Source organism: Diorhabda carinulata, chromosome 5, assembly GCF_026250575.1.
Source record: "Diorhabda carinulata isolate Delta chromosome 5, icDioCari1.1, whole genome shotgun sequence".
Lineage (NCBI taxonomy): Eukaryota > Metazoa > Arthropoda > Insecta > Coleoptera > Chrysomelidae > Diorhabda > Diorhabda carinulata.
Genome location: NC_079464.1, coordinates 8,896,221 through 8,918,142, shown reverse-complemented (window position 1 = coordinate 8,918,142; position 21,922 = coordinate 8,896,221). Strand labels below are relative to the sequence as shown.

Sequence of the window (21,922 nt, the reverse complement as noted above, 5' to 3'; positions counted from 1 at the left end):
GGAAAACTGCCCCATACAAGGTTCAACCTGTTCTGAAACTCCCAGTATATGATCCGGACTGACGTTTAGAATTTTGTAAAATATTCATATGGCCTTGTCATGAAACACCAAATTTCCTTAAGAATTAAATATATTTAGACAAAACAACATTTTGTATAAGTTGTACATGAATCGACACCATTCTGGTCTCGGGAAAATACCCTTTATATTGAGGAAAAACACTCCGAACTTATTCTAATAGGGATTTGAATCTTCAACGCAGTAGGGTAGTTGGGGTCAATGACGTCTGATTTAACGGAGCACTCGCAAGTTATTAAAAATAGTTATATGGACCGTTACTTTTAATAACTTGTAAGTACACCTATTATAACAACTTAACTTTTTCTGGTGTTCAAACCAAGTGATGCTTGTGGTGGAAACCAAAAGTTATCAGTCTTCATAAACTTCGTAATGTGTAAATAGTGTTCATATATATTTGAATATTGAAAAAGGTAAAAAGAGAGATGCCATTGCACTCATACTATCCCCAAACCTTTGCCATCTTGATTTAAACACAAAGGGCTAGGATATTTTGGACAGTTTCAAATAATATCTATTTTGAAGTAAAACGCTTCCATTCCTCATACATTTTCAAAATTGTTTGATTATTTCCTTTGAGTCGTACGTTGATTCATTATGACTGTTAAGTACAAAAATCTTTAAAACCATTATTTATCATTGAGTTTGAGATCATTTTCACCGATATCGTGAAAAAATATTTGTATATCAACAAAACCCTCTACAAATCAAGTAAGAACTTTGTTCCGGCTTCCAGAGTGTAATAACATATCTCCATATTTCGATTCAATTTCCTCCAAAAAAGCTTCAAAGCGCCCGTGAATTAATGCTGATCGCGCTATTATCATGTTTACGATCTTTTTCCATTACATCCTTAAGTTATGTAGATGCCTTTGCAAATAAATTTTTTTCATTTATGATACAATGAAACGATAAAAGTGAACGGACAAGTTCATTTTACATTAGTTTTACAAATCCAACAGTTTTTCATCTCATACTTATAGGACCGTCAGTTGTTATGAAAAATTTAGTACATTTTTTAAATTTTTAAACTCTTGTATTTGACGAAAAATATCAGTGCTTTTGGTGGTGTCATTCATTGAAGCCAGAACGCATAATTGACATTCGAGCTATTTATTGATGCAAATCTAATATTGATTGCAATCCTACCAATACTATTTATGCCGCTACTTTCGTCAACTGTTCATCAATATTCTTGGCCATATCTACAACCAGACGCTGGACTTTTCTAGCTGACAATGACATTTCTTTGATTCTCTCAATTATTTGTTTCTTATTTGCGAAGTCAATAAATAAGTGTACGGAACAATTTATGGATGCGTTTTTCATAAACTCGTCGACTGTAAATGATTTCCTGTTGGTACAAATGCTAAGAGCTGGTAACAAAACTCTACAAGAATTTATCTTGCTTTCCAAAATTTAATATGCGTTTAGCAATGTATTTAGATTTATCTTCATTTGCCATTTCACTCACATCTTTAAGTTTTGAAGAAAAGTGTCGCTCAATATTATAAATCCTGGTGGGAATTATATCTGTACATAAAGTACGTATCAATTTGTCACCATTTTCGATATACCCATACATTTCTGTCCACACATCTTGAAATAATCTCTTTTTTTCTTTATGTTTTGTTTCACTAGGTCACTATTATTGTGGTACTACACGTGCTATAACTATAACTGAGATAATGACGCGCGTGTCCAGAAATGATACAATTTGTTCGGACAATGTCGCTGCATTCCGATTTCATAGATTTTTATGTTATACTGGTTTCAAATTTGATACGTTCCTAACATTGCGACAAAAATTTTTCAGAAAAGAGAAAAACATTTTTGTATATCTTATACTTTATTTCTGGAACTTGAAATTACCAAATGGGTCACTCGGTGACCCACGGGTCATAGGTTGCAGACCCCTGCCTTACACCGTATCGAGCCGTTTTAATATAAAATTAATTGATGCTTGAGTTCACTTGAAATTTTGATTTATGAATCTAACCTTTAAAAAGTTATATTCAATACTACTTGCTACGAAGCATGTAATTAGCATCCTTTATGAAACACAGTTTAAAAAACAAAATTCGTATGAAATTTAATTACACAATGTTGTCAATAGTTTCGGCTAAATCGTGAAAAAAACGTAAATATTTTTTCTCTTCGACACCCTTATCTTGAATACGAATGAGCTTAAAAAATTTTACCAAGCTGTTTCTCAATTTTCTATCTATCCTAGGAACTGAAACTCCTCTTTTAAACGCCCTGTATAATAATTACTAGGAACTTTATTTCTTTTTGAAGCATTAATTATTATTGTTTAAATCAAACAATTAGAAATGAATTTTTCTCTTTACCCAATTCAAACATTTAAAAAATGCTATATTACTAAATGAAGAATTGTGAACTCTTTTAGAAACGGAAATATAACAAGTTAACAAGAAAATTGAAGTAACAGATAAATAAATTGTTTGAGAAATTGTATTTCTTCTAGAAAACTTGACGAGTCTCTTTTTATTTTTCCAATTTAAATTCATTACATACTTTACCATATTTTAGAATTGATCTCATAGTGCGAATTATTGAAGCACATTTATCATGTGTATTTTGATTATTTATTTGTATGTTGGTGATAATTAAAAACTGTTACTGATTATTGAGTCAACTTTGTGGTGAACTTAACACATTATACTAAAATTAGTTAGGTTCAATGGACCTATTTCAGGCCCCAGGTTAATTATTTCAATTCATTATCGTTTTGTTAGACCTGTTGGTATATATATAGATCAATGTTTACAAATTTTACATCATACGAGGGTTCTTACTTCTCATCTTGTCCTAATACAGAAACTTATCGACGAAATAAATAGGTAGATATACTCAATTTCTGCACCCGCTTAATAAATTTTTCAAATACTTTTTCAATTTGAACATGGACGCACTTCAAATATGTATTTTGTATGCATCGATGTTTTTTCTTTGTCAAAAATAAGTCCCCCAGTGTACTGGGTAGTTCTCAAATAGACATCTTATATCTATAGTCAAAAATTTTATTGAACCAGTTTGGGAAACGATATAAAGAGAAAATTTGCAGTGATATTTCTAAAAACATTTTCCGAAAAATACTTTTTTATAATAAGCCAAAAAAGAGAATTACGAACAAACACATGAATCTAATATGAGGGTGTTGAAAAGAAAATGAAAATACTCATCAAAGACACTTAAAAGTTAACGTTTGCAAGGCAATTGAACTGGATTTGTTGAGATGTATTGACATATTGTCAATAAAATTTTAGACGCTTATTTTCTGATTACCAATCTCATAAATGATTTTTTTTTGGAAAATGGAAAAATTGAGCATTGAGCTGTCCATTATGTAAAGAGACTTTGCACTATCATGTACATTGACTCTTGATGAGAATTCCGAGGGTGCAAAAACTGTAACAACCAGCGATATCATCGAAAAAGTTCACCAAGTTATACCGGACGACAGTCGAAGGTTAGAGTCTTCGGCATACCAAAAGTAAGCATTGGACATGTTTACTGACCAAATAATTATGCATGTGACACCTATCCGTTCAGTGGATGTCGCGTTTCTCACTTCGGACCCAAAGCGCATTCGTATTAACATTTCCCAGACCTCAGTGACGCGGGTTAATCCAACTGAGTCGGATATTTGGGTCTATTCATAACTGAAGATGAAACATTCGAAACAATGAATTGCAAATGGCGAACCTGCTCGCAATAGCATTGTATCCATCATTGCTTGATAAGGTGAAAAGACAAATTGTGAAATACGAGGGTTTTTGAAGAAAAACGACTTATCAGTGATCATTATCACTTAAATTGAAGAACTGCACTTTTAATTGGTTGATTACCTAACCATAATGTCCCTTATCAGAAGAGGACGTCATCTTATACGTAAACGTTCAGGAGAATAACAGCAACTATTATAGAGCAAGGTCAAAAATGTTAGTGTATCGCTGGAAAATGTGTATAGACTCAAAGAGAGACAAAGTTGATAAGCAATTTTTTGTTGAATTGAAAAAATTCGTTTAACCGTCTCATCTTAATCCGTCTAATTGTCATTAGTTGAATAATTGTTGTAGCTACTTCATGTATATTTGTTATTAAATCGATTGATCTATCATTTCATTCTGTTAGGAGTTTTTCACAGATCAGTGTCCTACACTGTCGAAAGCTTTCTAGTCGAATTTTGAACAAAGATAAGCTGATAATAATTACTCACTGAACACCGTCCGGTGAACTACCATCTGAAGAGATTTGATGAAACTCCCGACATCTCTAGTCGTTTCTGTAAGGAACCAATCAAAACTGCTGAACACCTTTGGGAGTGAGAGGCAATCCATAGATATACTACCGTACTAAAGCCGGTACTACACGATGCATTCAACGTTTGCGTCAACATTCACGTTCCAGCGTACGGCTGAACATTGGAAAGAAGGCTGGAAGCAGTGCTGCAACTACACCGTGGTTCTAACGTTTGCACCAACATTCTTCTTCTATTGTTGGCTAAACATTGAACGAAGCCGTACATAAATTTACTTAAAGAAATGAAAACTTGGCAAAAAAAGTGATCAACAGCATACCACAGATATAAATTCTTTTGAAATAAACTGGATAATATTGGCGACTTTGGTTTTTCATACAAAACACGTAGCATTGACGCTAATGAGAAAAACCGGCTTCCAATAGCTTACGTTCCAATACCAACATTGGAAGCAAAACATTCGTCGAATAAAAAGCTCACTACGACCATTCGATGCGTCAAATCATACCAGCTTCCAACGTTGGAAGCATTGGACGCATCGTGTGATACCAGATTTACATTTGAAAGCCAGAAGAGTTAAGCCATATAGCACCCAGACAGTTAGATCACTTTATAATGTGGCTCCTACCCGATTGATTAACAGTCCGGGTTCACAAAACATCAATAGAACAAAATGGTAGCGAGATAGATTCACAGTCTTTACGCTCATCTTATCTAATTTATAGTCGAATTTGGTATTTAATAGTGTTTTTCATTAATAACTTCATGTTTGATTGAAGGTCCATTGTACTTAAGCTGTTTTACAGCCCTGCTTGCCTTTTGGACCGTTATTTCCTTATTTATATTTTAATCTGTATTTTTTGGTATTCTGAATGAAAGTGTATGGATTCGTACAAAGCTTTTATCAGTATACTTTCTGTTGTCAAGCTATCACAAGAGAGTTTCTACAATTTAATATTCAAAATATATATAAAAATTTCATCGCTTTTTTTAATTCGTTAATCATGATATCCATACTAATTTTTCATCCAGTAATGCCTATTTGTAAATGAAATAACTCTTTATCACATCTCTCTTCTCTACTTTGTATACGATTAACGTTTTATTTTTGACACGACATTTCATACCAACACGCACATAAAATCGATGAGGATTTTCACTTTCCTAATTGAGATAAACGAGAAATACGTGTTCTTCTCAGTTAATTAACACGATCAAGGAACCGCTTCATTCTAATTATATTTTTGTGTTTCTTTAATTCCTCTTAATCTACACTACCGGTCGAAAGTTTATAATCTTTAACTGTGAATCATTTCTTCTGTGTTTATGATTGTAGTTTAGTCCAGCTAGCCTTGTGAGATACAAGAACGTGCTGTGATTCATACTTTTTAAGCCAAAATATCTTTTTGTGAAGTTCGCATACAAATTGTTTTCGTTCTCGCAAATTAAGTGCCGTAAGTTTTAAAATGGATAAAACCAAGGAACTATCAACCTTGGAAAACCACAACTGCTGAAGATGAACGTATTGTATTGATCAGTAAAAGCGATTGAGGACTCACGGGCCAGAGATACTAGCTCAGATCAATGAATCTACGTATCTGCCTTTGAGTATTTCTACAGTGAAAAGGTGATTGAGAGAAGCTAGCCTTTTTGGAATAGTGGTATTGAAGAAACCTCTTTCAAGACGTCAACATAAAATTAAGAGGTTGCAGTGAATTACATTAAGAAAGGGAGAGAGAGTTTTGTGGAGTCAAAATTTGAGGTTTTTGGATCTAAGAGAAAAGTTTTTATGCGCAGGTCAAAGGAATAACGGGTGCTAGGTCCATGTGTAATCTCGGCTGAGAAAGATGGCAGCGACTTGGTGATAGTTTGGAAATGTTTTAAAGGAAGGGCGAAGGAAGGAAGTCTACAAAAAAAATATTGAAGGAAAATGTACGTTCTGGCCAGCGCTTGATCGGCAGAAAGTTTATCTTTCAGCAAGACAACGATCCCAAGCATTCCTCGAAGCTGTGCAAATAGTATCAATGTGAAAGGAAGAATGTACTGAATGGGTTATTGTGGGACAAATTAGATAGGGAATTCAGAGAGTAGTGTCCTACTTTCACTTAACATATTTGGAATATCTTGAAAAAGAAATGGAACTATATAGACGAAGATTATTTGTCTAAATTGGAACAGAAAATTACAACATTGTGTGAAATAGTAAAAGTTAAACGGGGGTTACATTAATTAATTTAAAATTCAAATATGTAAGAGATACACACCGTAGTTTTAGATTAAGAGCGTTTTCGTAGTGGGAATGTGGTAAGATTAAACTTCAAAGTGTACTAATTTCCGCGCTTTCGAATACTTATGTATCCACAGTCTGGAAATTGATTAGTTAAGAATTGCTGCCTTTTAAATTTCGTTGTTTCTTTTACAAGACATTAAATTTATCGCTTTCAAAAATCAATATTCAAATTGGCGATAATGATATATAGTCCATACTCAGTAAATTATGAGGAGGATTGGAGATTGTTAAAATGATTTTTTGTCACCAATGCCGTCTTCTTTCTTCACTGAGGTGGAATTGAACTTCAGTGCTTCATTTTGTTATCGGATGAGTGTTAATTGCCACTTTCATAATAAATGTCGAACAAAAAATTTTCCAGAACATTTTCTTCATAAGTTAAAAGTACACAAGTATTAAAAATATAGCTCACGTGAATAGAATATTTAAAATGAAGTGTTTCATTTTGCATGAAACTGGAAGCTCTTTTCCATTCAGGTCCGGATTTCATAGCCAAAATAGTTACTGAACCTAAAGTTCATAAAATAGATAATTAAAGGTCCTAATGGAAAACCACATCGCCCTGGTAAAGCTTGACAAGTCAACTATCAAGGACATGGTTATTTATTTTATACGATTATGAGGAGATAGTGCGATCAGATTTCATTCTAAGAGAAAAAATTGACCATTGGCTTCCTATTTATCACAATGTAAAGAAGTTTCCCACAAATCAAAAATGTTTGGCAAGAGAAAACTTTTTGACATCACTCCTGGTATTTGGAATCAGATGAAAGGTATCCCAGAAGAAGCAGGCCAGAAGAAGTACTTTGAAGGATATTACTTTGTGTTAATGTTTTTTTTGCATGACACCTCATGAATAACAAAAATTTAAAAATATCCAGATGTGATAGAAACTTACTTCGAGTTACGTTTTACGTGGACCGTTTTATTTTCTCATCACACCTGGTTAGGGTGCAAGAAAGCTGTCAGGGTGTGATAGAAACTTGGCCTGGTTCTGATCGACTACATATTAAATATTTAATTATTTGTATGACAAATATTTCGAAAAATGAACTAATTAAATAAACGTATAATAAATTGACAAATCACTTTTGATATTTATTATCATAGGTTAAGTTTCTACTAAACTTATTTGGCAAATAACTCGATTTACTCGAAGGTTTAATTTATTAGAAGGTGAAGAAATCGAATTTTTGTTTATTTTATAAATAAAAGTTAGTAGGGACTTTATTAGGAAGTAAAGAAACAGGGCCTATGACAGATTAGATGAAAGCAATTCTAAAAGAAGCCGGTCAAAGATAGTACTTTGAAGGGTATTAATTTTTTTGAACTTTTCATATACCATTATTTTTCTCTTCATACCTAGTGAGGTACATAGAATTTAAAGCTGCGAAAATGTAAAATTTTCTTTTCATTGCAAATCTTACTAAAATATACCAAAAGTAAATAACAAATATAATTTGAATTTTATGTGGAGTTGAGATAATAAATTTATCGAAAAAGATGCAGTGCAGTGAAAATGTATACCGCCGTTAGGAATAAACCAGCTGAGAAGATTATCATTACTAGCAAATTAATGATAATTTAATGATACTGGAAAATTTATCGGAAAAAACACTCTATTAAATGAATTGTCACTATAAATCGAGATAAATAATACAAATTTTTTCCCAATACTAGTAACGCTTTATTTGTTTTAATTTGAATAGTACTCAATACTTCCTTTGTTTTAATCTTCAGATATTTCCTTTGTTTCAGGTGTCGTAGAAAAAGTTACAATACCGAAGAACTTCCTGCTACCTCAGTCATAATTACTTTTCACAACGAAGCCAGATCTACCTTATTAAGAACTGTTGTTAGGTAAGTTGAATGCGAAATACTTATTGTTATAAACATTCCCATTCTCATTGTTATTTTTTTAATATTTCCCAATATTATAAGTCTCAATTAAAGCATATGTAGTTTTATTAACGGAAGGCTTTTGTCTTTTTTTATATATGGCATTGTTTTAAACAAGACACGCAGAAATCGAATTGTGAAATATTAAGAAAATAAAGTGAATAGTCACAGCTGAAATTGTAATTGAAATAGAAATTTGACTTAGAAAATGCACCAGTAAGCTGTGTAAATATAAACATAAAAAATAGAATTTTCGCAATGAATCTTAGTATATTCGGTCTTTGAGAATAATTCAAAAATGTAGATGCTGATGATGACAAAGCTGAAGAAGTTTTCTGATAACATTAGGCAACAATTTTTTCCTCGTGAATAGGAATAAGTGATTCTTAATTGTTATATAAAAAACCGTAAGTACTTATGAAACTCCAGTTTTATTATCAGCCTGAAAAAACATGTTTTTGGACCGTTTCACATGTCTTCTATATACGGAGTCCGGAATGACTCTAATTAAAGACCAACAGTACTCTGCCAGCACTGTGCATCCCCATTCTCCTTGGTAGCGTTTTTAAATTATGGCGATATCTTGATGGAAGCGCTCTCCAAGCTCGTCACTTAAAGCACACGTGTTTTTCGAAGTAAAGTTTAGATGGCAATGTAAGCTGTTTTTTGCGATCAAAAATATGTGTTGCTTGTGGAGTTTATGCAGTCTTCAATATCTGTATCTAGTGAAACTTTGCAATGCTCACAGAGAGCTATTCCAAACGAACCAAGAGGCATTCTGACTTCTGGATTTGCTCTGATCCACAGCGTATATCTAACCCAATGACTCCTTCAGCAATTTTAGAGGGCCATTCTCAAACACCCACCATACATTCTCGACAGCGAGTAAATTTTATCTTTTGCCTGAATTGAAGCAGTGGCGATGTTTTACTCAGATAAACCATTACAATTCACTTTCGATCATTGGCAGCGACATTTTATGAAGAGAGTAGTGCAAAGCTTCTTCACAACACGATACATATACACCGGTATGCCAATGCGCAAGCATGCGCGATCTATCGCATAATTTGCCGTCACGGTGGAAGCAAAATGTAAAGTACAATGTATGCTGTAAACCTGTTATAAAGTTTAATTTTGATTCTCAAAGTAATATTTCATACAAAGACATGTCTGTATATGTATTATATACGATGTTACTAAATTTATCAATTACCAAGTTTTTGAGGCCGCGCGTTGTTTACAAAATAATTTCCAGCCTGTTCCGTGAAATAACAGACTCTTTTACATATGATTAACAAAATTATGAAATTATTCAATTAAATATTTCTGAAATATTATTATGTATATTCCAGTTATTTCTTCAAGCGCATTTTATTTGTGTAAATAAACAATATTTTAATCCTAGATACTTGTATGATGTATTATATGGAATTATCCTCTTCGAAATGGATGGTACAAACCCGCACTAACATAAATTACCAAGTAAATAAGTGGTATTGTATCTAATAATCATAACGATTGCTAGCAAAACGTGTAGGTAAATTTCCAGTCAGATTTAAAATATTTATAATTCCACAAGTGAAGCGACATCAACAAAAAATATCTATTAATTTTGGGCATATATTAAACAAATATAAACTATAAATCCAAGCTTTTCGGAAGTGTTCTTTTCATCATCAGGGAAACTAAAATATAAGTGGAAAAGTGAGTTAATAAATCAAACTAAGTGTGAAAATCATAATAATCCAAGGTATAAGTTAAGTTTCATATAATATAATTCAGGTGTCGTTATTTTTATATCTTTACACGGTTTAACTGTCATACAATCAACGGTCACGGTCTCTTGACGAAAGGTTGATTTTATATAGTCTGAGTGTACCAAGAATTAGTGGTGTTCCCAAGATATATTTCTTCACATTGGCTTTATAATGCTTTCCAACAGATATAGGATCCCTTCAATGATGTTTTACCTCAAATAAGACCAAATTGTTACCACGTGTCGGCTATGACAGCAATCTACTTCATTCAGTCATACACAAACAATTTACTCCAATTATCGTAAAACCCACCAAAGATGATCGAATGTCAATTAATAAATTTCCAGTCGATCTTTTACTATACAACTCAAGCACACGTTACATCGATAGAAATTCACACAAATTATTTATCTAGCATATATGTCAATCCTAAATACATAATTTTAAATATTTTTACGTATTCATGAATTTGAGCAAATTTTAAATGATTTTAACATACATATTAAATGTGAATTACATTATAAAAAACTTATACCATGGATTATTCCGATATGATAAAACCTAGGACAGTGGTGTCAAACACAATTTTGCAGAGGGTCATATATTAAATTTTGAATTCATAGGTGGGCTAGATTGAAAATCATATCAAAGTTACAAAAGATGGTAGGTAATTATGTTAAGCTCGAGAATCCAGATACCTGACTTCTCTTGTTGATGCTTATTGATGTCAGATAGCATATTCGTTGTAGTTATTTTGAGAATTGATTAGAGGTGTTTATTCGTAAGTCTTGTGCGATGTTTGTTTTTATTTATTTCCATGACGGAAAACATCTGCTCACATAAATTGGTGCTGCAAAACATGCAGAGAATGCGTGCTACACAGATCAGTCAAGAGCTTATTCATATCTACCAAAAAGGCACAATCAATCCATCAGTTTTCCATTTCCTAACATGAAAGCTTGAATAGGGTCACGTAATCCCAAAAATCTTTCTAAAACTACTCCTCGACTGAGCCAACGAACTTCGATGGAATAAGGGACATCAGAAAACTTTTCGTCCAAATCTTGTAAAAATTGTATGAACTGTTGGTGATTTAGTCCTCTGCTCCTTATAAAATTTACAATTTTAATTATAGTTTGCATGACATGGTCCATTTTTGAATGTTTGGATGCCAATGATTCCTGATTAATGATACAGAGATTATACAGTAATAATTCTTCAGTTCTTCAGTTATTTCAAAGTTACTGTTAATGTCTCTTATAAAAACAGCAAGTTGAGCCGTATCAACTGTATCAGTGTTCTCGTCAACAGGTAGTTGTCAATTCCTTAATTTTCTACTTCAGTTTAAAAACCAAATTTTGAGGTAAATAATTTATTTTTGAAGCAACTGTGTTTCTTGATAGCGAAATATTTTGAATTATTGACATTTGAGATGGAAATGGAACATCGGCAACTTTCAACATACAGTCTAAAATCACCAATAATGAAACTGGATTTCAGGGCATCTTCGCTCTCTGTATTAGCTTTAGTAAACATCTATTGTTGACCTTGAAGTTTAGATTTTAAAGATGACAATATGTCGATTCTTATTTTTCAGCGTAACAATCGAATTTTGACTTTGTACATAGTCTCTTCAAATTAAACTCCTTACAAACAGCAACTTACAACTCAAATAGAATTTCCACTCTATGAAAAAATATGCAATTTCTTATTTAGACTGAAAAACCGTATCGCATCAACTACTCGACTCAACTGACTCACGTCGTGCCGACGCTTTATATGGTTAAGGCTCTACTCTAGACTCGAAACGCGTGAAAGATTCTATCGTTCTCGACAAAAATAATAGGATATTTCCGCTTGCTGCTAAGAGATAGCGATAATGTCTTTGTCTCTCACTTGTCTAGGCACGCGCTTCCCTTGAATTTACTTATAAACATCCGTAGATTTGAGAGTACGAGTATTTAAAACATCCGTAGAGGAATCGAATTAAGTCTAAAAGCTTTGAAAAACAGGATTATTCTTTCTGTGACACATTGCGATCGCGGGCCTTATTGATAAGGCCCAGGGGCCGGAAGCGTCCCCATTTTTTGGAAATCCAAATTATTTAATACCTGTTTCTTTGGTATTTCGATTAGTGCTTTTGCATGTCGCCACGGCCAAAACCGTAATAATGATCTTATAATAGAAAGTACAATCTTTTACAATGTCAACTCTATAATAGTTTCAAATACTGGTTAAGCCCAAGAAAATATTACAATCATAAAAATCCGGTGAATAAGTACAATTCCAACTGAGTCATAACGGCCGTGAAAACATTCTAATTTCAGCGTGACGTTATGCGCGTGGCGTGTCAAATTTCAGACGACAATTCACCATACCGATGTATCGTGGGTCACAGATAAGGCTAATGACTTAATCGTCAAGGTGATTACTTAGAGAATTAAGTTGTACCTAACTTTTGGTAATAAAATATTTTTGTAATATTCACCCGTCTATTCTTTACAGCCTATCGGAGGTTGAAAAAAGAACAATCCTCGTATATAATATACAAAATAAACCTCATTCTTCTTGAATTTCTTAATTTAAATGTGGAACTGATATGTATAAATGTGTTTCAGTGTCCTGAATAGGAGTCCGGAACATCTAATTAAGGAAATTATTCTAGTAGATGACTTCAGTGACAACCGTAAGTAGCGCAAATAAACGTGATTTATGTCAACAATTAATAAGTTCTATGTACTCTTACAACTGAAACGGAAATTGGAGGAACAGTTAATGTTACTAAAAGCAATCGGTTTTCATAAGCAACGACAGGGCAATCTTTACTAATGTCTGTAATGGCTGTAGTGAACAAATTATAGTATCCAATTTACTGACTGCCATTGATTTAACGGTTTTTGAAATATCAGTAAAAGAATGGCTCTATGAGCTTTATCCGATGATGTTCATGAATATTTTATTGTAACATAATGTTACAATAATCTTTGTAGTGAATAAAAAGTGGAAAAATATCTCATTTTTTACAGGATTGTAATTGAAAAATCCACCAAAGTGGAAGCGACTTCGGACAATGTTTACAAAGAGGTGTTAGGCTCTAAAAATTATCGAAATTATGACCCGATAAAATTAGAATTAGCTGCTACAAACTTTAGGAATGACCAATAAACAAGCATTTGAAATCTACAGTTAGATTTATAAGGAAAAAATATCAATGATAAGAGCCTTACAACGATCTTAAATGTTGTGGAAATTGTAAATCCAAACCGTTTACGAAGAGAAAAATTTTCATTTTCAAATTTACCGTGTGAAATCGTTTTAGAGTAGGTTGTAGACTAGATGACGAGTTTCAAAAAAAGAACTTCAATTATGTTAAAATGTTAAATTTTTTAGTCAATTTTAGATGTTCTGTTTCATTTTATGTAATTATTATCATAATCATAATGTTTTGTTTTCACCTTTTCATAACCAAAAAAATTATATACAGAGTGTTTCAGAAAAAGGTGATCCTGTCTTTAGGATAAATAGAATTCGTAATCAAGATAAAGGGCGTTGAAGAAAAAAATTATAAACATTTTTTATGATTTTGCAGCAACTACTGGCAACATTGTATTGAAATTTTATACGAATATGTTTTGGAAGCTGATACATCCAATGAGTTTGTTTTTATGTCTGATTGTCATAGAGGGCGCTAGTTACACGTACTAAATAGTATTGAACATACATTATTAGATTTATAAGCAAAATTTCAAGTAAACTTAAACTTAAAAATTTGTTTAATATATAATTAACGTAGTTATTACAATACATGAGACACTTAATGAAACTTTTTTCTTCTTCTTCTTCTTCTTCTTCTTCTTCTTCTTCTTCTTCTTCTTCTTACGTTAGGACTAGGTCCTGTATTTTCATCAAGGGTTCGCCAGGAGTAGTTGGGATGCTGAGGACCAGCTTTCATACCACCTTATAGGTGGTCGTCCAGGAGGTCGAGTTGTGTCTGGTTTCTTTTCCTTTGCAATTTTTGCTATCCGTTCATTTGGTATTCTGTCAACATGGTCTCTCCATTCTCTTCTGCGGCTCCTTGCCCATCTTACTACATCCTGAATATCGCATATGTCCCTTATTTCTTCATTTCTCTTCCGATCGAGTAACGTATGTCCTGTTATTGATCTCAGAGTTCGCATTTCTGTTGTTCTTAGGAGCCGTTTAGTGGTTGTGCTCTCCGCTCTAGTTTCTATTGCATATTAATGAAATTTATTAATGAAACTGTAAGTTTAGGAAACAGGAAAAAGTCTGTAGGGGCCTGATCTGGTGAAAGCGATTTGTAGTCTATCCATTCGAAGTGCAATTCGTGAATTTTAGCAAAGGAAATTACCGAAATGTGAGGTGTGTTGTCCTGATAGAAAAACACCTCAAATGCAGTCGCTTTTCTTATTCATCTACCTTATCAAGTAATGATGCATAATAATCTTCTGATATTCTTTCATCTTTTTGAAGATAGTCGATGAACACAATCCCATGAATATACGAAAAAACGGTCACCATCTCTTTTCCTGCCGATGAAAGCGTCTTTGCTTTTTTCTGAGGTTCGTCTTTTGCAATCCATTTTCTTAAACGTTTTCTCGTTTCAGCAATGTAAAAGTGGAAATGAGAAATTTTCAATCGATTTCGCTTTTCTTCCTCAGTGAGTAAACGCATCACCCAACACGCAGATAGATTACGTTTATAACAGAAGCGTTTTTTTTATATAGTTTTTTTTATATGACGATCGTACATTTATTAAACTTTTTCGATTACATCGCTGGTTGATGTAGTTTTTCCACCGTCACCGAACGCTCGTTGTCAGTCGAGCTGATAAGTTTGAATTTAGCTATTGAAGTGTCTAACACATAATAATCTTCAAACCCTCGTATATCAATTCAAAAGCAGTCCACGGTCGTTGATGATGTGATCTAGCGTACAAATTTTTGTAAGTGTTTTTCAAATAAATATATTAATCGAATTAAATATTTCAGCATCTGATGGAGAAGAATTGGCGAAAATTCAAAAGGTTCGAGTTATTCGAAATGAGAAAAGAGAGGGATTGATGAGGTCGAGAGTTAAAGGTGCTGACGCTGCTACGGCATCTGTATTGACATTTTTAGATAGTCATTGCGAGTGTAACGTGGATTGGTTGGAACCTCTACTTGAACGAGTTATGGAGGTAAGATTTCAGTTTGAATTCTTAAATATTTCTTGAAATTGAGTAATCTTTGTACAATATATAAATAATAAGTATAATGATAAATAAATAATGATAAAATAGCTGGTCATCAACAAGAATTAGTTATAAAAATAAAAGCTGCAGTAAGAAAGCTATTCTTGCATTCCACCCTCATAAACATACTTGTATAAACTTTATTGATGTTAGAATTTAATTTAGTTACACTCGAAGAAATTTCCTCAAAATTTTATGTTATTAGAATAAATGAGAACCCCTCGAAGTAAGCGAACAATTTATAGTAACTCAAGTCAAGATTGGTGATACGAGGGAGTTAATTTTGGATCATTAGCATGTTTTTCAGGGAGTAATTCACTTCCTAGAGTCTCCGCCGGCCAACAGTCGACTCACTTGAAGTCACACCACGTACATTACGTAGTCACTCTCAATCTTACACTAGTAAATGATAATTGTAGAAACCTTAAAGTGGCCATACCGTTCTGAAGTTGTCCCTATTATCGAACCGTATTATTGAACATGCTAACTTAAGTTGACGAGAAAATTTTCTCGTTCAAGAAAGTATAAGATGTCAACATATTGTGTTCGTTGGGCAGCAACTGTCATGGTAGTATCAGTAAAGTTTTTGCTGCCTTTCTTCTATGCTCTAAGTTTCTGGTCAACTTTGGTTAGCCTTTAAGTCTCTTCTGTATTAAATCGAGCATCTTCAGGGTATGCTTGGGAGCCAAATCCTTTAACGAAGGGCGAATCTGGAATTAGAAACTGTATCGGGATATATAGAATTAGCAATTCGACCACGTGACTATTTCAGGACATGTTGCTCCCAATCTGAATCCCAAAAAGCGAATTTGCGGTTATGTTGATGTTTTATGTCCAGACAAAACTAAAACCTAAGCTACAGTGCCAGCTTTCTTTAATCATTAGAGCGTGATGATGAATAACATTTATTTATTATTACTATCCTCACTCACATAATTAGTACATTCGCAGAAGTTACTAAACTTGTGAGACTAAAGCTTCAACTTTTTCAACTAACGTGCAACACTGAGTTATATTTCTTTAAAAATGCTGCTGAGTGTGTATTTTGTGTTTCAGCAGATTACGTCCAAACGTTCATAGTATTTTCTCTATTGCTATTGCTAATTGAAAAGTATAATTACATTAATACTTAGCACTTTATTAATGATAGAAAAGGTATACATTTCCACTCGTGGTTAACATATTAAATAACTTCTCTTGAGAAACTTATTCTCGTAGACAATTACCTGCTCGTGAACTCATATACTATATATTTCAGGATCCTACTAGAGTTGTTTGTCCTGTGATAGATGTTATAAGTATGGACACATTTCAATATATCGGTGCTTCCGCTGACTTACGTGGCGGTTTTGATTGGAATCTAGTCTTCAAATGGGAATATTTGAGTTATGCCGAGAGAGAAAATAGACAGAGTGATCCAACGCAGGTGAGAAATACCTATCAAATCAAAATAAGCATGAGTAAATATTATACAGAGTGAGTCGTATGTATAGAACGCCTCAATTATCTAGGAAACGGCTTGTACGTTTTTTATAAATTTTGGTGTACAAGGGAGTTGTGATACGGCTGGTATTATGGTGGTATCTACATTATTGTCTTTCCTTTTTCCGAAAAAATAATGAACCCTATATATTTTGTGTTCTTAGAAATCCTTGAGAAATACTGATTATTTTTCATGTGATATTTTCCATACCTAAATGCCATAATTTATAGTTTATAGCTACATTTACTGTATCTCCACCATAAATATTGTACATTTAGATGGCTACGATTAAATAAACTCGTTTATTTATAATCTATGTACTAATACAAATCTCGTAACAAGGTCTGGTGTTAGGAAGTTAGTAAAAAGTTTAACGAAACTGGTGCAGTAAAATATTTATCCAAATCATGCCGTAGAAAATCTTCAACAACTGAAGACAAATCTTTAAATGTTTGTGTCAAGTTAGAAGTACATCCACATTTGTGAATTCCGAATTTTTGAGAACATACAGTAAAGGTAATTACTTCAATACAACAAGCCAAGCGATTTTTAAAACTTTGCAATACATCCCTGATTTCTCAGTCCTTCTTATCTCTGTGGTAATCCTATCTTTTGATTCCTGAATATTGGCAGGTTTTATTTGATAAACGATGTTTTTCAAGTGATCCTACAGTAAACAGTCTAAAGGATTCATGTCGGGTGATCGTGGGGACTTTTCGATAACACCACGCATTCTTCTAGGGAACACATTATTTAGGTATTGCCACACCACACACGCATAGTGAGATGGGGCAACATCTTGTTGTAACCAAATATTGTCGTTTGGGATATTGTTATTGTCCGGTTTTTTAATGTAATTGAAAATACTTATTGGGATTTAGAAATATCCGAGCCAACTCAGATATAATACTATTTTCCAATAAATCTAAATATGCCGAACTCTGTAAGTTAGCCTCAATGAAAAACGGACCAATTATTTTGTCTCCTACTGTTCCAGCCCATATATTCAGTTGGGATTCATGCATCCAACGAAGATTATTACGTTACCAGTATCTACAATTATGGTGATTTACGTTTATATTAATACAAAAAATGGCCTCATCATAAAACATAACATTACTAAAAAATTTTAGATCGTTTCGATAGTAACATTTATCTATCATTAGGATTTTGAAGAGCGGAAAATATACAGGTTGATACATTTGAAATAACAAAGTTCATTATTTTTCAGAGAAAAGGAAAAATCTGACAACAATGTGAATACCGGCCACATCACAAAAGTTTATGAAAATCGTACTAGTCGTTTCCGAAATAATTGAGGCATTCCATACATAAAACTCACTCTGTATAGTGCAAACGTCTAGTAGAATAGCGGTCTATAATACATTTTTTAATTCGGTTTTTTTGCAATTTAGAAGTCAATCTACGTTTACGATAATGTCAATATTAGTTTCAATTACATCGATATAATCTAATATCGGTTATATAATATAATATCGGTTAACAACACGACGTGGCTCTTGTAAAATAATGGTCTATCACCACACTTAAACTGGGTGTCATCTGTTGAAATAGAGTTTTGTGTAACAAAGGCTTCCTTGTGGCTTGTTTTCTGCTTATTTTCAATTAATTATTGTTTATTTATTTAAATTATATCCAAGGTAGTATTCTCTGCCTATGATTAATAATTAGTTTACGATAACGGCATTTTAGTGCATTTAGTATGTTAAACATAATTTCCACCACAGGGGGGCAATTTGATAAGGACGGCAATGCGAAAATGGGACTGGCTCCGGACCAAATGCAAGGCTGAATTTCGGTACCAAATTCAATTATCAGCTTTAATTTCAATTGACGAGACCAAAATATCAACTGTGTATTTGGTTAGCGGGTTGGCAGGTTCCGTAAGAAACCCCGGACATTTTAGAATTTCGCTAAACAACCTAAATGGCCCGTCTTAACTTCTATACTCAATGTTTTACAGCATTTAGTTTGTATTAATTTGAAATTAGTGTCCATTAAAACTGTTCTAAAAACTTGAATTGTAAGTATTCGGTTTTATTTACTTTGATTTTGGAAGCATAATTTTCCAGAAAATTTTTTCAGAAAGAAAAATGTATATTTTGCGATGGCAGTGTATTGAATGTGCTTTATAGAGATTTCTTCCTGAAACCTATCTATTAAATTTGTCGATTGAACAAATTGGTCTTTTAATATTGAAAAAGGTTGGAAAAAACTGCTCTAGAGCCGTACAACATCCTGCTGTTTCTGAAAAGACTGGTGGATTAGCTATAATGACAATACTCGTTGAAGTGTGGCAGTGTACCGGGTGGACAAATAATAACGATTGTCGGCCATATCTCAGGACTGGATTATATTACAGCTTCAAGGCAAAAACAAAAGTGGCCCGAAGAAACACGTGGAAATTATTTTCAGAATATTAGGACCACTAGAGGGTGTATTTGTAATATTACATTAAAAAGCTAAATTTACCAAAATTTCCCAATTTAGAAGCACTTTATATAAATAATAATCGAATTCTTCAACAAAATCTGAGCATTTTTTATCTCACAAGGTTTAGTCTATCTCTTCAAATAATAAGTGGGAGAGAGTGGGAATCTTGTTTTATGTCCGGTTCCGATGAAGTTTCGTCCAGCAAAACTAAATATATAAATTATAAGCAATTTACTTAGCAACGTGAACGCTAGAAGGCGTTGCTTCAAATATTGTAGATATTGTCGTTTCTTCTGGCAATTTTAAATAGAAGTATGAAGGTTGAAGTATGGATTTTGAAAACTTGAATTAACATAAGTAGCGAAAACCACATGGGTGATTCCGTTCTAACTGTGATATTCAATGTCCTGTATTGTTTTTTTGTACTAGTCATTAATTAATAATCAATTAATAAAAATTTTGTGTTAATTGAATAATTCTTAAGATATTTAAACATTATTTTTATACAATATAACTTGCCACTTAAAGAAAACTTATACTACATCACTTGAATGTCAGTACCGTGTCATGTCCATTCCTAGAATTTACCGATAAATTATTAATTTTTTTTGTCGTAACAAATGATTTAAACTAATTACCTTATAAATTCTAATGTTTATGATCAAACTGAGGAAAATTGATGCACTTGTTGTTTAATATCTTAAGTTACCATGTCAGTACCGTGTCATGTCCATTCCTAGAATTTACCGATAAATTATTAATTTTTTTTGTCGTAACAAATGATTTAAACTAATTACCTTATAAATTCTAATGTTTATGATCAAACTGAGGAAAATTGATGCACTTGTTGTTTAATATCTTAAGTTACCATGTCAGTACCGTGGATAAATGAGTCAGTACCGTAGAACTCAAAATCCGACATTTGTGTCTTGCTCGTGATACTTTGAAGTTGTAGTAAATTCCTCTTAGAGTTTTATTTTTACAGTAAAATAGATGAATAATATGCATAAAAAAGTTAGAAAAGTTAAATTTTAAAATCTTGAAATTTTGAATACAAAAAATCACAGTTAGAACGGAATCACCCACATGTCGATGTCTGTCCCGAAATATCTTAACAAAGTACGCGAATGTTTCTCGTACGAACGGAAATAATTGATATTCTATACTCTGCAATGTGAAAGGTTATTTAAGCGCAATCATCACGAGAATCGAGCTCGTCAGAACTAGGATCGACATTTGTTTCTGTTATAATAGGATGGTAACCACGATTACCTATATTAAGATAGATCACGACAATGATGATAAATTGATGTCGACTGGGAGTCTGAACCTGAACCTTCATAAAATACTGGCAAACTTAAATTTTATTGATAGCGCGTAATTTAAATCATTTAAAGGTAGCAGAATGAACTGCTACCTTAGAACTAATCAGAAATACTCTTTCGGACGTTTCACATATCCATTACTATCGTTGTGGTCGCGACGAGAACGTAATTCAAGACGTCATGACTTATTATTTCTTTTCATCAAATTAACAAACTGCTACTTTTAAAGCATATTCTTCTAATATACATAAATAATAATGCATAATTAATATGTGTAATGAAGTATTACGCAAAATAAAAATATGTATTTAGGTAGAATTGATCGTATTTTTCACAATAATTATATAAATAACAAAAAATTAACGATATACTGTATAATTATAATAATTTATAAATGTTTTCTTTGTTACACAATCTATCTATTTCCCTCTTTCCAATATTCATGAAGATACGAGAACGTTCTAAATTTTATGTATAATAAAAATTGCCAAAATACATTAATACTCGCTTTTGAAATTTGATGAGACTGTATTTTCAAAATATATGTTTATTTCAGCCTATAAGGACACCAATGATAGCCGGTGGACTATTTGTTATAAACAAAGATTATTTCGAAAAGCTAGGAAAGTACGACATGAAAATGGATGTATGGGGAGGAGAAAATTTAGAAATCTCATTTAGAGTATGGCAGTGCGGTGGAAGCTTGGAAATCATTCCATGCAGTAGAGTAAGTGATTTGATGTTTTCACATTTTTACTCAAATCAAATAAATTTGTTCCGCTCATTAACTGAAATCTTTTTTTCTAAATATAGTCTTGATTCAAGTTAACAAATTCTACTCTTAGATCTAATAACATTTCTCCTACGTATCGAAAAAGATTGTTCAACTCCTTCAAATCCCTGATTAACGGCACACTTTACTATCTGAAAGAAATTGGTTTCCTTTTAACGTCTCACGTAAATTAGGTTAGATTGATGCAGGTAACCTCGATCTAAACTGGTTGTGGCTCTCTCGGAGGCCTGAGAACCATATTATCTTATATTTTTCACGATTTGGAAACTTAATTAACTAGCCCACTATTTTTTTCTCTTTCCTAGAT

The 21,922-nt window shown here is 32.7% G+C and overlaps 1 protein-coding gene across 2 annotated transcripts in view; it reads left to right on the top strand.

The window, feature by feature from the left end:
* LOC130894083 (polypeptide N-acetylgalactosaminyltransferase 2-like) overlaps positions 1-21,922 on the top strand; it is a 108,830-nt gene that overhangs the window by 67,871 nt on the left and 19,037 nt on the right. For both annotated transcript variants that reach the window (XM_057800659.1, XM_057800657.1), the window contains exons 3-7: positions 8,412-8,513; positions 12,928-12,995; positions 15,319-15,506; positions 16,819-16,986; positions 21,379-21,549. In XM_057800659.1, coding sequence (XP_057656642.1) covers positions 8,412-8,513; positions 12,928-12,995; positions 15,319-15,506; positions 16,819-16,986; positions 21,379-21,549 — 697 coding nt within the window. The remainder of the gene's footprint in view (positions 1-8,411; positions 8,514-12,927; positions 12,996-15,318; positions 15,507-16,818; positions 16,987-21,378; positions 21,550-21,922) is intronic.